Below are 15,356 nucleotides of genomic sequence, written 5' to 3' on the forward strand. Positions count from 1 at the left end.
AAATAAAGAATTGTAAAGAGACAGAACAACTTCAAGGCATTTTCAACACAGAAACATTATGGAATAGCAGATCCGCTATTGCAGGGAAGGAAAGAAAAACTGCGCAAGTGTAGGATGGATCAGGAAGTAAGCCAACAGCAAGGTAGAAACACCAGAGCCAGCGCAAAACAGAAGCAGAGGAGAAGACAAAAAGGAAGAAACTATAAGAGAAAAGTAAAAAAATCTCAGCTGTCAACTCCTGAAAATGGATGGGGTGAGATCCAAAAATGTGATTTTTAGCACGTGGAAGATGCACCTCTCTTTGCCCCTGAAGCACAAATTAGATCCTCATGTTCATGTGCAAACAATAAACTGTGCGTAAGACAAAGGTTACGCATATTGTATATTTTCTTGCAAAGCCCAAAACTAACATGATTTCATCACTAGCAGCTTATCACAGAAAACTAATGCTCATGTCTTAACCAACTTGGTATGAAATGAAATGGGAATTCAGATAATATTATGCTGGTTACTCTAAAAATGTGTGCTTCCTGATATCTTCAATAAGCAGTTTCATGCTGAGATAAGAGGAGCCCTCTTCTTCCACTGCTTTGTATGCCATCTTTCTAAGCTCTTGAACTCTTCTTCTTCTCTCTTCACTTTCCTCTCCATCATTCATGAGATTGTTTAGAGCGTTCTTTACCTGTTCCTTTTTCACCAACACTCCAAATTTCTCTTCCTCTCCCCATCTTATAGTAACCTCTGACCCAACCCTTACACCAATCTTCAACACTTCGACAACTAACTTCTCATTACAAAACTGGTCTCCGAAAAGTGGCCATGTAACCATCGGCAAGCCTGCGGATATACCTTCTAGAACTGAATTCCAACCACAATGCGTTAGGAAGCTTCCAATTGCTGAATGTGAGAGTATTACAACTTGTGGTGCCCAGCCCTGAATTATGAGGCCTCTCCCTTTTGTCCTCTCCTTAAAACCGTTCTCTTCAAACCAATTCTCCAATTCTCTTGATTTTTCTCCACCTCTTGTAACCCATATGAATGGTTTGTTTGATGCTTCCAAGCCCAACCCGAGCTCCATCAGTTGTGGGGTTATTAGATTACAGAGACTACCAAGACAAACATATATTACAGACCTTGGTTGCTGTGAATCAAGCCACTTCAAGCATTCCGATTCATCAATTGAGGATTTGTCACCTCTGTGAACTTTGTCTATGTCGTCTTTGTTGCATACAGAAACTGGACCAACGCACCAAACTTTACCTCCTGTTGCCCTTTTGTATTCTTGAACGTATGCTGGCTCCAACTCTTCAAATGAATTAATAATGAACCCATACCTCAGCATCTCAGCACCTGAAACTTGAGCAGAAAAATCTTTTACATCTAACATGGCATAAGGAAGCTGGTTTGTGGCCAATTCAATATGATCAGGCAGTCCAGGCACAACGAAAAGCTGCGATTCAGAGTTTACACTCTCAAGAACCTTGTTAATTTGTATGTTGTGCAAACACAGGGTACAAAAGCAAGAGAACCCATTGAAAGAGATTCTAGGAATACCGAACTTGGTCGCCACATCACTTGTGTAGGGAAGACACATATCCGAGATTATGCAACTCGGTCTTGGTGTTAGCACTTCAAACAATCTTTCGACCGGCTCTCGTAGCATATTAGCTGCCATGAATAACTCATAGCCTAAGCCTAGTGAAGGAAGCATGTCAAAATTCTCCATCTCATTTGGCAATCCTGCTTCTTGACAAGGAAACGGAATTTCAACAGACTTTATCTGGAGCCCGGATTCTGCTGCACGAGCAAGAGGAATGGCAACACGCTTTGCATTAAGCTGTGTGGTGACTATGGTGACGATGACACCATGGTGCGCCAACATTTTGGCGATATCAAACATAGGAATCATGTGTCCTTGAGCCATCAAAGGAAACAAGACAAAGTGGAGTTGGTGGGATTGGGAAGCCATGGTACTGATCAAGAGTAGAGGAGTTCTGTTATTTTTCCGGTGGATGATAAGTGTACATTCACAGAGACTCCCAATCTACTCTCTTAAAATTAATGCTTCATCACTAGCTGGAGAGGGATATGAGAGGTGGGCAAAGGTGAGGTCAGGACTTGGGAGATAAGGGAGAAGTTCTGGACTATATTATAGTAAAATGTGTCGCTTTTTTCTTATTTCCCGGAAGTTTCTGCCTAGTGGAAAGTAGGTACCAGTCTTCACGACTCTCCTTTTCCTTCACGCCCGTATACTTTGAACGCCCCATTAGAGACTAATGGAGCACAATCTATGGGCAAATGTTGCGTCAACCATCGGTAAATGTAGTCTTGGAAACTTATCGTTTTTCGGTAAAATTTTATTTATTTATTTTTGATTAAAATTATTTTTTATATTGTTAGATTATTTTAATGTGTTGGTGTTAAAAATAATTTTTTAAAATAAAAAATATTATTTTGATATATTTCTGAATAAAAAATATTTTAAAAAATAACTGTTATAACAATACTAAATATTATCATAGTAAGTTTTTTAATCCAATCATAATTTTAAATTAAAATTTATTTTAATTGATAAATTAAAGGTTAAAGTGAGTTTTTTATATATATATATATATATATATATATATATATATATATATATATATATAAACATACGGAGGAGTTGTTGTTTGAATCATGTTTAAGATTGTATAATTGAATTATAGAGGAAAAGATGAGCTATTAAACACCCTGTGAGGAAAGGATCTCTTATATCTTTGTATACCATATTCTTTATATTTGTTCTTTTTAATTAAAAATAAAATAAAATAAAATAAAATAACTGAAAAAGAAGGATCCATTCATTCAAAAAGTGATTTGATGAAATTTCCCCTAGCCCAAAAAAACCTTTAAACTAAGCATGGGGCAAGGTGTTGTTTTCATCACAATATAATTATCTTTAACAATTTATATAGGGTTAGGTTAGTAATTTTTTTATATAGTAAAATTACTAATTTAATCCTACAATAAAAAAATAGTATGTCTTTCCACGATAGTTTTAAAACCCGGCCCGGTTTGGCAGGTCGATCCAGGGTCCGGTTGACCGGGGGTTAGAACCCAACCGAGTTTATGAAAAAAGAAGGGTAGTTAAAAACCTGACTGACCCGATGAGTTGACCCGGTGACCTGGCAAGACTCGATTAAAAATCTAATTGCAATTCATTGACTATTTTTTTTTTATTTTTTACCAAAACGACATCGTTTTGATTTATAAAAAAAATGGGGTTGACCCGGTCAAAACCCGTGACTCGGGTTTAAAAACACTGCTTTCAACCAGAGGCATTATGGTCTTCTCAATTTTTTCAAAATAGTAAAATTATTTTGTTGCTTTTAAAGATAAAATCAACATTCCTTGTGTCATTTTACATTGATTTTATTGGTAATACGAAGGTTACTTAGGGATATTATTGTATTTGATCATATTTTAAATATTATTAAAAAAAACATGCTAATGCCAACAATCATTTCTTTTTTTCCCCTTCTTTCTCTTATTTTCCCCTTCTCTCTCTTACTCGAACTCCATGCTAGACCTTTTAAATTTTAGACCAGGCTTTTCAATTTCTTTTTCCTTCATATTTAATCTATAAAATTACAAATATTTTGTAATTTCACACTTTTTATTTTTTATTCTTTCAAACTTGATTCTTATTTTTTATTGCTATTTTTGTTATTGTTTGGGATTATTTTTTAGATTATTTTTTACAATTTCATTATTGTTGAGGTTTTTTTTTCTATAAAATTTGATCTTCATTCTTTTCATTGCTATTTTTGTTTTGTTTTGACAAGTTTTTTAAATTGATATTTTTTCACAATTTCATCATTCAAAACTGAATTGTTTGGGAATGAAGCTTCTTGATTAAACATTGGCCAAATATTTCACAAGTTGTGAGTTTTAAAAATTAGATAAGGTTTAGGAGGTTTGCTCGGGTTTTTTTTTTTTTAAGAAGGTGTTTTTTTTATCATTTTTTTAGATTTTTTCTTTGTTATTTTTTATATCATTTTTTTTTAATTTTTTTTTTGTTATTTTTTGCAATTTGCCTTCTATGAGGTTAGTCTCGGGTTCATGACTAGAGTCATCGGTTTCAAAGGTTAATGCAGGCTGACCCTTTTTTTTTTATCCTTTTTAAAATTAATTTATTTCATTTTTAACCTTTAACATTTAATTTATTGAAAATTATTCTTTGTGTTTTTCCCCCTTTCCTTTCTATTAGGTTATCTGATCTTGTGACCATAGTCGCGGGGTTAACAAGTTAACTCATGTTGACTTAAATTTTTTTTGTTGTTTTTTAAATTATTTTTTTTGTCCTTCAATATTAGGTTGCTTGATAATTAAGTTAATTTTATTCAATTTGCTTTCAAACACGATTACCCTAAAGTATTTATAGTTCAACAAAATAAACCCTACTGAAAAATTGGGCTAAAATTAAAACCCAAATATAAAGTAGTCTAAGAGTACTTTAAAACAAAATAACAAAGCTCAAGTCTTATTAAATAAAGTCTAATCTGCATAGTAACTTCTAGACTTTATCAGAAAGTTTTTTCGATGTCTGATTGCTATGAAATCCTAACCCTATTGAAAACATTGCCTTTAGAATCTTCTTGCAATATTTCAGCCCAAAGCAATTGTTAGATTGGAAGTTATGATCAAGTTCTGGTATATGTTTAAGTAGCTGTATCTTTTGCTTGGTTCATAATGATAAAGTCTTGATCCTTCTTAGAACTTAACTTAATGCTTGACGCCACCTTAGAAGTAATTCTAGAAGCATGCTGGGCTTAAACATCTCAAACCAGCATGTTAAATGTCTATTTGATCATTTTGGTTCTTGCCTTTATAATTGGTCCAATCGGCACATATAATGGGTCATATGGTGTTACAAAATAATTCTCATCATTCCTTATTTTCTTAAAAGGATTCGACCTCGAATCGTCACTTTCATCAAAAGAAGAAAGATCATAAATATTAAATGTAAGACTAATAATATACTCACTCGAAACTTCTAACTTGTATGCATTGTCATTAATCCATTCAATGACTTGGAATGAACCATCTCCTCTAGGATACAACTTGATATCCTATGAGATGTAAATATTTCCTTTCTTATATGCATCCAAACCCAATCATCAGGTTAAGTAATAACACAACTACGACCTTTGTTAACTTTAGATGCATATTGTTCATTTTTTTTCTATATGTGTTTCGAACACTCTAATAAAGTGTTCTTGATTTCACTCTTTTTGAATAAAAACTCATTTTTTCTCTTATTTTCCCCTCAATACTCCCTTCTTTTCTTTTTCTTCTTCTTTTCTCTCTCTTCTCTTGGCCATCTCTTCATTCTTCCCTCTCTCGATAAAAAAATTACTTTTCTCCTCATAGCCAAATCTGATTTTTGTCTCATCTTAAGGCTCTTAACCAAAACACCATTTTCATTCTCATCGGCCTTACTTTCTCTTTTTAATTTTAATTGATCCTTGTAAACTTGTTTTAGTGATAATGTTACATGGGTGATGTATTTTTCATCTTTTACAAAATGAATACCTAGTCTTAAACCTATTATATACAACCTTTTCCTATCAAATTGTCACAATCTTCCTAAAAGTAAATGTCTTACATGCATAAAAATAACATCACACAAAACTTCATCATTATACCTTCCAATAAAACAAATAAGATTAAAACATGTTTATTCACCTTTACTTTCCCACACTCGTACAACCACTACAATTTATATGGTCTAGGATGTTTTGTAATAGGCAAATTTAACTTTTCCATAAAAATGGTACTAGTTACATTAGTATAACTTCCTCTATCTATAATCATATTACACACCTTATTACTAATGTGGCATCTTGTATGAATTTGTTTTCCTCTTCAAATCATCTTCTTTCACTTGAACATCTAGTGCACGCCTAACCCTAATTGACTCACCTTAAAATGAATACTCTACCTTATCATCACTATCATCCTCAAGTGGTGGAATTTTCTTATCATCAATGTCATTTTTGGCTCCCATCTCCTAATTGTCTCGCAAGATCATAACTTTTTTATTTAGATATTGAAAAGCTATGTGACCTATTTCCAAACAGAAAAAACATTTAATATCATAATTAAAAGGTGGTTGGGAATTAGATGTACCTTTAATATTGGACGAGACTTATTTCTTGCTCTTAAGTGATTCGACTTTACTCTTTTAGACATCCTTATCATCTTTCTTCCAATTCGACAACAAAAACAAACTAGAACTTTAATTAGGCTTTGAATTTCCCTTTCTTTTGACTTGTTTTTCCACCTTTATAGTCATATGCACCATGTCTTTTAACTCTGCATAGTATTGTAACTCCACAACATTCATTATCTCACAGTTCAAACAATTTAAAAACCTTATCATGATAGCTTATCTATCATTCTCTATATTTGCTCGAATCATAGCTACCTCCATCTCTTTATGGTAATACTGTACACTCTTAAAACCTTGAGTTAAGCTTTGCAATTTCTGATACAAATATTAATAGTAGTTACTGGGAACAAATCTTCTCCTTTTAATCTCCTTCATCTCATTATAAGTATCAATAAGCCTCTCATGATTCCTCATGCTCAACACAAGTTGATCCCACTATATAATAGCATAATCAATAAACTCAATAACAACTAACTTAACCTTTTTTTTTCGTCGTGAGAGTAATTGTGATAATAAAAAATCAATTCTATTTTCTTCTCTTATTTTAGGTAAGTTTCTATATCATTCATTCCTTATAAAGATGAGATTTTAATTCTAATACTTCACTCCTAAGATTTCTATCCAAACCATCATAAACTCTAACATTTTTTATAAACCCTATATTACTGAAATTCTTGTTTTGTTGAATTCTCTTTAATTGGTTGAATGAAGTTTGATCAAAAGCAACTGCGTCTTCATCCTCATTCTTATTTACAATCTCAATTACAAGTATATGAACATGTCTCTCTTTGCCTCCTAGCATTAGAAAGCTTTTGGGATTGTTCCTCTTGCAAATTAGCATCACGATAACTTGTCTATTTATCTAATCTTTTACTTCATTAAACAACATATCCATTCTCTTAAACTGTTGTTGTGTTACTTGTAACACAAAGAATGCACTTTACTTCTTCACTTTGGGTGCTAATCGTCTTTGAAAGACATATTGAGAACTAGAAAAAAAAATATTAGTAGTAAACTTCATACACTACTTTACATGTTTACACTCAAAGATGTGTCACTCCACTCGTGTTTCACTCTTAACTTGACTTTTCTTGATATTATTTTTACGCCCTCTTGCCTTTTACCACTCTTAACTCCCCTCTTTAATTCTTTCAGGAAATAAAAAAAAATCAATCATAAAGTTTCAACTTATGAAGTTCAATCAATGAATGTCAAAAGACAAGGCAATCAAGAAAGCAAAAATGAATTCAAGAATGACTCAATAAAAACTCAAAACTAATATTGGAAATAAACTTGAAATCAATACAAGATAACTTAATAAATCCGATTCCTATATTGAATTCAATAAACTCGAAATCAATATAAATTTATGCCAATAAACAGAAACCATAAGAGATTTATCCAAGGTTGTCAAATTCAACAAACTCGATTTTACGATTTGATCTTTTTATATATATATATATAATACTAGATTAAAGATAACTTTTTTTTTTCTTTTTATATTTTGACAGAATACTAGTTTGACAAATAACTTTTTTTTTAATTAAGAAAGACACAAACAAGCAAAAAATCAAGGTAAAGCCGAAATAAGAAAAAAATAATAATGAAACTATAACGTCAAAATTAAGAACAAAAGAAACTAGGGTTAGGCACTTTTGAGAGAAAAATGAACCTAACAACAAAAAACAAGACTCAAAACACAAACAAAACTAAATTTAAAGATAAATAAATAGACAAAACATGATTTTAGAGCCAAGATTTGTTACCAACTAATGCAAACCTTTAATGTAGAAACTCTAGAACTCACAATCAAGATTGAGTCCTAATTTAAGAAAGCTAGAATTAGATTTGATGAAACCCGATCCAATGATTATCTAAACCAAATAACAATAATTATTGGATGAAAACCTTAACATGTTGATTAAAATGAACCAAGAACTAAAGTTATGAAGTTGAACATCATAAAAAAAATAAATCTTTGATAAGTTTTGAATAGTTCAATGAAGAATTAATAGCAAGAGAAATCTTCTTCAATATTATTTCTAAAATCATTGAGTTATTACAACTTACAAACCAAAAAAAATATTTATAGTTCAACAAAATAAACTATATTGAAAAATTGGTCTAAAATTTAAACCCAGATATAAACTAGTTTAGGAGTACTTTAAAATAAAATAACTAAGCTTAAGTCTTCATAAATAAAGTTCAATTTACATAATAACTTTTGGACCTTATCTAAAAGTTTTTCCAATGTTTGATTGCTACAAATTTTTAACCCTATAAAAAACAAGGTCTTTAGAATCTTTTTGGCAAAATTTTAATATAATCCAATGATTGTATTTAAAGTTATGACCATTAATATAAATTTGTGTAGCCAAACTTTAATACATGTTAAGCTTGCTTGGCCGAAACATCTCAAATTAGCCTATTGAATATCCTTTTGATGCTTTTGACTCTTGCCCTTGTAATTGATCCAATCCAATAATTATATTTAAAGTTATGATCATTAATATAAAGTTGTGTAATCAAGCTTTAGTACATGTTAAGCAGCCTCATCTCTTGCTTGGTCACATTGATGCTTGATCCTTCTTGAAACTTAATTCATGCCACATTAAAAGTAATTCATGAAGCTTGCTCTCCCGAAACATCTTGAATCAGCCCATTGAATGTTTTTTGATATTCTTGACTCTTGCCCTTGAAATTGATCCAATCATCAAATATAATGGATCCTGATGTTGCAAGATAATTCTCATCATCCCCTTCTTCTCAAAAAGAATTCTGAATGACTTCTTGTCCTGCCTATCAATAAGCAAAACAAGAGAATTCTGGATGTTTTCACTACATATTCCGGTTCATGGTAAGTACTGTACAAGGTCCCTGAGGTTTATGATCTCTTAGATGCGAGAAACTCTGTTACATTTCATGAAGAAGCTATACTAAACACACAACCTCCCAGGCTCCCACTACCAATCAACTAGAAACTTGTTCGGAAGTACTGGAACTCTGTAACTATTTTCTAAATTTTTCAAGGAATCCAGGATATCTTTTCTCAAAAAATCAAAAGTAATCCCATTTCTGGATACCTTCAACAGCCCTCTTTTCACACAGCAGCAGGTGCGGACCTCTATCCTTTTCTTACAAGAGTCAACAAATTCAATTATTCAGATACAGGAAAAGTCAACATACTGAGTATATCAGCTAGATCACCAAAAATCTCTACAGGAACATGATCCTCCCTCGAAGTAGTGAAAGCGATGGTTATCCCTTAAGATGATCAATCTTCCCACAATCTTTGATATGTACTTAATGGCATTATGACAATCTTCACACACCCGCAAGTTTTTTATCACACGGATCGGTCTCCCAGCAGGAATGTACAGAATGCCATATGCCACAGCTAATTTCTCACTGTGATACTTGAGCATATGCACCTTCTCTTCCTCTTCCACATCATGAAAGACCAACTTTGTAGAGGAGATATATCCCTCCTGCTTCAGTTTCAAATCCATCTCTTCTAAAAAGGTATATATCTTATCCGTATGCGGGTGTGAAGTGTCCCCAACTTTAAATGTGTGAATTTTATTTTGAACTTCAAGCCAACTGTACCCAGGTACTTTCTTCACACCTTTATTCCTCATTTCTAATCTCATCTTACCAGCATCAGACCATCTTCCTGAAGCTGCATATAATTTTGAGAGAAGTATATACATTCCTGAATTATGAGGCTCCATTTCAAAGATGATCTGAGCAGCCTTTTCACCCAATTCTGTATTGCCATGAATTCTGCTTGCACCAAGCAAAGCACCCCAGGTTGCAGCATCTGGTTCAAAAGGCATGTTTTTCATCAAATTCTGGGCCTCTTCTAGTTGCCCTGCTCGACCTAGAAGATCAACCATACAGGTATAGTGCACTAATTTTGCAGTTATACCATAATCACGATTCATCGAGTAGAAATATTCACTGCCCTGGTCTACCAAGCCAGCATGACTACAAGCAGCCAATACAGAAACCTGAAACACGGATAGAAGAGAAAAAGATATTCAACACTGTTTAATAGAGAAAAGATGCGATCATGAAGTGAGATGACTTGGTTTTAGGATATCAGCTCTAGAAATCTTCATATAATTAAATACAATATTTTCTCATACCATAATGAAATTTAGGTGGTAACTTAACTGGTTTTTTAAGTGCAGCAAATGGTTCTCTCTCAATAATGCATAACAAATTTACATGTTACAAGAACAATTAATTGTACTACAGGGATCAAAATGCTAGTAGAGGATTTGGTGCTTTAGCCTAAAAATTAGTTAGACATGTCAGATTAACAAGTCAAAGTGTCAAACCATACCATAGTGGCATCATCTGGCCTGATTCCTGTAGTCTTCATTAACTCAAAAACTGTCAGAGCCTCTTCCCCAAAACCATGCCTTGCATAACCATGAATCATTGTGTTCCAAGACACCACATCCTTTTCTAGTATTTCTTGGAATGCATCTCGTGCTTCGTCTATGCTTCCACACTTACAATACATCGCAAGAAGAGCATTCCCCACGTACCACCCAGTCTGGTACCCAGCCTTGACCAGCCGGCAATGCAACTGCTTCCCCAATTCCAAAGCTGCAATGTTGGAACACGTGCTAAAAGCACAGGTAAATGATGATCTATTCAACCTTTCACAATCTCTTTGCATTTCTACAAAAAAATGTAAAGCCTCTTCACTGCAACCGTTTTGAGAGTAGCCAGCAATCATAGCTGACCAGGAAATAGAATCACGTTGAGGCATGTTATCAAATAAGTTCCTAGCATGAGCAATATATCCACTCTGAGCATATCCAGTAATCATCGTATTCCAAGAACTAGCATCCCTAGAAGGCATTTCCTCAAACAATTCTCTTGCCATGTCCATTCGTTTACATTGCACATACCCTGCAATCATTGCATTCCAAGAAACTGAGTTCTTCTCAGGCATCCTATCAAAAATACTTCTTGCTTCATCCAGTTTCCCATTTTGCACATATCCAGAAACCATAGCTGTCCATGTAAACACATCCTGAACTGGAGACTCCTCAAACAATCTTCGTGCCTCTTCCATCTCTCCATTCTGTGCATAACCAGTAATAATAGTATTCCACGAAATCTCATCTCTCTTAGGCATCCTATCAAAAACACTCCTAGCATCCAATAACCTCCTCTTCCTCACAAACCCACCCATCAAACAATTCCAAGAAACAAGCGTCCAATCCATCTTCGACTCAAACAACCTCTTTGCATCCTCTATCCTCCCATTCTGCACATATGCTGCAAGCAACCCATTCCACGAAATCCCATTCTTAAGCGGCATCTTATCAAAAATCTCTCTTGCCTCGTCAACAAACCCATTCTGCGCATACCCAGATAACATGGCATTCCAAGAAACAATATCCCTTTCCGGCATCCTCTCAAACAAAGCACGCGCGGTTTTAAGATCTCTATTCCTGACATACCCAGTTAACATCACATTCCAAGAAAACAAATCTCTCTCAGGCATTTTATCAAACAAGTCCCTCGCAAGATCAAACTTGTGATTCCGTAGGTACCCAGAAATCATTGCATTGTACGATACCGAGCTTCTTCGAGACATGGAGTTAAACACTCGAAGAGCGGATTCGCATAGGCCATTTCGCATGTGGGTGGTTATGGCAATGTTCCATTTTACAATGTCAGAGTCTGTGGTGCTGAAGTTTTGCAGTTTTTTGTTGTTTTGGGACGTTGATGTTTTCTTTGAAGAGTATGAGTTTTTGGGTTTCGCTGATTGGAAATTGATGGTCGGAATGGAGCAGCTACTGTGTAACTGTCTCAAACGGTAATTCCCGCCCATTGCTTCTGTTGTTTTGGTCTTGGTGTGGTGCAGTTGGCTCAGGTGATTTTGTTTATGGTTTTATAGACTTTTGTGTTTAACGGATAACCTATTGGCTATTGAACCAGGGATCTCCAATTCTAAACCAGAGGGTCGTGTTGGCGGAGAGCGCGGCGGATGAGAGAGTTGAGACGTTTTCTGTTTTTAGTTTTTCAGACTCGAATCTTATTTGTTTTGATTTTTTGAGACATCCGATGGTGGGGGTAGGACTGTATCTGAGACGTCCGGTAGCCACGGTGGGACCAGGCCCCCGGAATCAAAGTTCGGGATCAGGGTGCCTAGGGCCAAGTCTGGTTCGGATGGCGTAACTGTACCTCGGAAGTGCAATCGGAACTAGATACAAGACACCCGAGGGCAGGTCAAGCCCAAGATGTATAGGGTTCGAGTCGAGGTTGGGTTCGTTGCTCCCAAAATTGGACCCGGACTGGATATATTGCGTCGACGGACTAGGTCTGGAATGCTGGAGGACCATGTCAGGAACGAGTCCAAGGGTTGAATGAGACCAAACTTGAGTTACCACGGATCTAGACGACAAGTCGCCCAAGTTTGGATTGGATTAACCCTAGTTTCGTTTGGTATTGTGGTTTGGGCTGCGTTTTACCCCAACTATAATTCATAGCTGTTTGGTTAAAAAATTGATATGTGATTTAGAGGTGGATCCCACTAAAAAATGAGTTCATACCACAGGTTTGATTTTTTTATGCTTTTATATTGCTTCCTTTTTATGCTGCAGCCAGTTTTGCCTCCCCTCCTCAAGCTCCTTGCAATATTGAATCAAAGTACCCATTTGCTGACCCGGTATGATCCGGGTATAGTTCAAGTCAAATCCCAATATTAGTATTTTTATATATACATATATATATTTTTTTATTTTTACTGTGTATTTATTTGTGTTTTTAGATTACTATAAAAAAATAGTTCATGGTCCACAAGGATCTTGATATTATTTTGCTATATTTTTTATGTGTTAATAATCATATACTTATGTAATTTAACATTATAAAATAAATATTTTTTTAATTATTTTATCATCAATAACATTTTCAACAACAAATTTAATCATATATCTTTTAAATGCAATTTCAACTATAATTTTAAGTAAACATATATTTTAATCCAACTAACAACAATTAAAAATGTTTTTTTAAATTTTATTTTTTTAAAACCACAATTATAAAAACTACCGTAATGCTAAAACCACGAGTCCTCCTTTGTGATCAACGCCGAGGAAGAAAGAAGGCAAAAACACAACGTAACTAGCATGGCCCCTAGGCTTAATTAGTCTATAGTAATCCATGCAGACAAAAACCACCGATGAGTATAAGAGCCTAAAATATCATCGGAGCACCACAGAGTAGTCTCCGAAGTTGCTGTTAGGAGGCAAAATATCATTAAAATGAACAGAACTGTAAAATTGATGTTGCCGGTGGAATCTTTCCTTCCCTTTGATTAACCTTAAAGTTCAAGACAGTAACACAGTTCTTGTCACTTGGATGCTTGTTCTTGGAAAGATATACATGGATCACCTAGTATACTCCAAGTTTATTCCAACTTTAATTCCTCTCAAAATGATTTTCTACTGCCGATTGCCCGGCCCCCTGAAACATTATTTGTACCATTGAATCTTATTTTCACTCTGAAAAACTCTCTAGTTGTTGGGGAAATTGTTTAGTGAAAATAATTAAATACATTTACAAGATAATAAAAAAATATATGAACAAAAAATAAGTACACATATATAAAATACTTGTGGTTGTAAATCTTCAAAGCGAAACCAAGAAGGAAAGGAAGCTATTAAGGATGATATCTTTGTGTTTAAGGATAAATTATTTGTCAATAGATACAAAAGGTCTCATTGCAACTTGCCTCCTAGAATTTCAATAACAATACCTTAAAAGGATGCACATTCAATCAAGGCATATGAACTAGAAAACTTACTCGAATTTTCTCTATGCAACAACGAAACCTAAAACCAGAGAAAGAAAAGCATAGAAGCAAACACGGTAGAGAGAGAGAGAGCATGGATTTTCTTTTTGTTTTTCACTTTTCTATTTCTTTTTCCAACTTTTAAGAATGATATCCCTTAAAATGATGTGGACAATCACTATATCAAAATAGATAATTTTTTATTTTAAATTTTTTCTTGTGAAGTACTATCAGATTTACTCAACTAAATAATAAACACGGTGTATTGAATTATTCAGTTTTTGACATAAATCAAGACACTCATATAGTTCTCTTCCTAGATGTTTCTTTAGTTTACATGATTGTGTTCATTTTGGCTCTAAACCATTTCTAGTTTGATGGATGGTTTAGAGAATTTAGTCCTATTTTTTTAAATTCTCAAAAAAAAAAACCACATTTCCCACTTACATAAATGATATTTTATTAAGAGTAATTTGCGATACTCCATTTGGTTAACCATTATATGAGAATCATTAAGAGCACAAATTGTCCTTGTCACATTGTAGCTAGATAACTTTCTTTTTATCATAGGAATAGGAAACAAATAATATTTTTTGAGTGTTAACAAAAGTGTCATGTGGCTTAGTTTTCCTTTTGAATCTAAATATTAGGATCTTAAGCTAGTTAGGTAGGGTTACTACCATGACACTCTTTAATCTTTAAAAGAAGTAAGTCTATTCCTCGTAATGGAAATATTCATAAGCTCTCTTATTAAGCCTTTAGTAAGAGGATCTATAATATTTTCATTAAGTCAATGGAAATGATTCCATACAAGAGCAAGTGTTTAATTATTTCATGTTTATGGTGTATATGTCTAGACTTATCGTTATATACACTACTTTGTGATCTTCCAATTGTTGACTGACATTTGTAAATGATATAAATTGTCAGCATTGACTTTGTCTAATATGAAATATCCTTTAAGAAATTTTAAAGTGACTCGACTTCCTCTCTAGTTTGATTGAGAGTAATAAGCTCTTATTTCATTATAGACCATCGATGCATGTTTGCTTAGAGGATTTTCAATATATAATTGCTCAATTGAGAATGAAGACATGTCTACAAGTGGATTTCAAGCCTTTGATATCTAATATCCAATTCACATCACTATAAGCATCACCATTTAGTATCGTTGGGCTTCCAATATGATGTAGCTAATAATCAAAGGTCTTATGCTTGCTAGCTGCGTTATTCCATTACATACATTAAGTTTATAATTATTCAAGAATATTCTAATTGATATATTCACTCACATTTATTTTTGGACATATGCACACTTAT

At 33.8% G+C, this 15,356-nt stretch overlaps 2 protein-coding genes across 2 annotated transcripts; both read right to left on the bottom strand.

Moving 5' to 3' along the window:
- Positions 1 to 214: 214 nt before the first annotated feature.
- Positions 215 to 2,164, bottom strand: LOC133677865 (UDP-glycosyltransferase 73C25-like). The gene has a single exon (XM_062100002.1). The coding sequence runs from the start codon at positions 1,967 to 1,969 to the stop codon at positions 509 to 511; it is 1,461 nt and encodes a 486-aa protein (XP_061955986.1). The 5' UTR covers positions 1,970 to 2,164; the 3' UTR covers positions 215 to 508.
- Positions 2,165 to 8,682: 6,518 nt separating this feature from the next.
- Positions 8,683 to 12,571, bottom strand: LOC133678275 (pentatricopeptide repeat-containing protein At4g02750). The gene is made up of 2 exons (XM_062100555.1): positions 10,563 to 12,571; positions 8,683 to 10,224 (listed from the first exon to the last, which is right to left on the bottom strand). The coding sequence occupies exons 1-2, from the start codon at positions 12,069 to 12,071 to the stop codon at positions 9,418 to 9,420; spliced, it is 2,316 nt and encodes a 771-aa protein (XP_061956539.1). The 5' UTR covers positions 12,072 to 12,571; the 3' UTR covers positions 8,683 to 9,417.
- Positions 12,572 to 15,356: the final 2,785 nt, after the last annotated feature.

The sequence above is a fragment of the Populus nigra genome, chromosome 18 (genome assembly GCF_951802175.1).
Source record: "Populus nigra chromosome 18, ddPopNigr1.1, whole genome shotgun sequence".
NCBI lineage: Eukaryota > Viridiplantae > Streptophyta > Magnoliopsida > Malpighiales > Salicaceae > Populus > Populus nigra.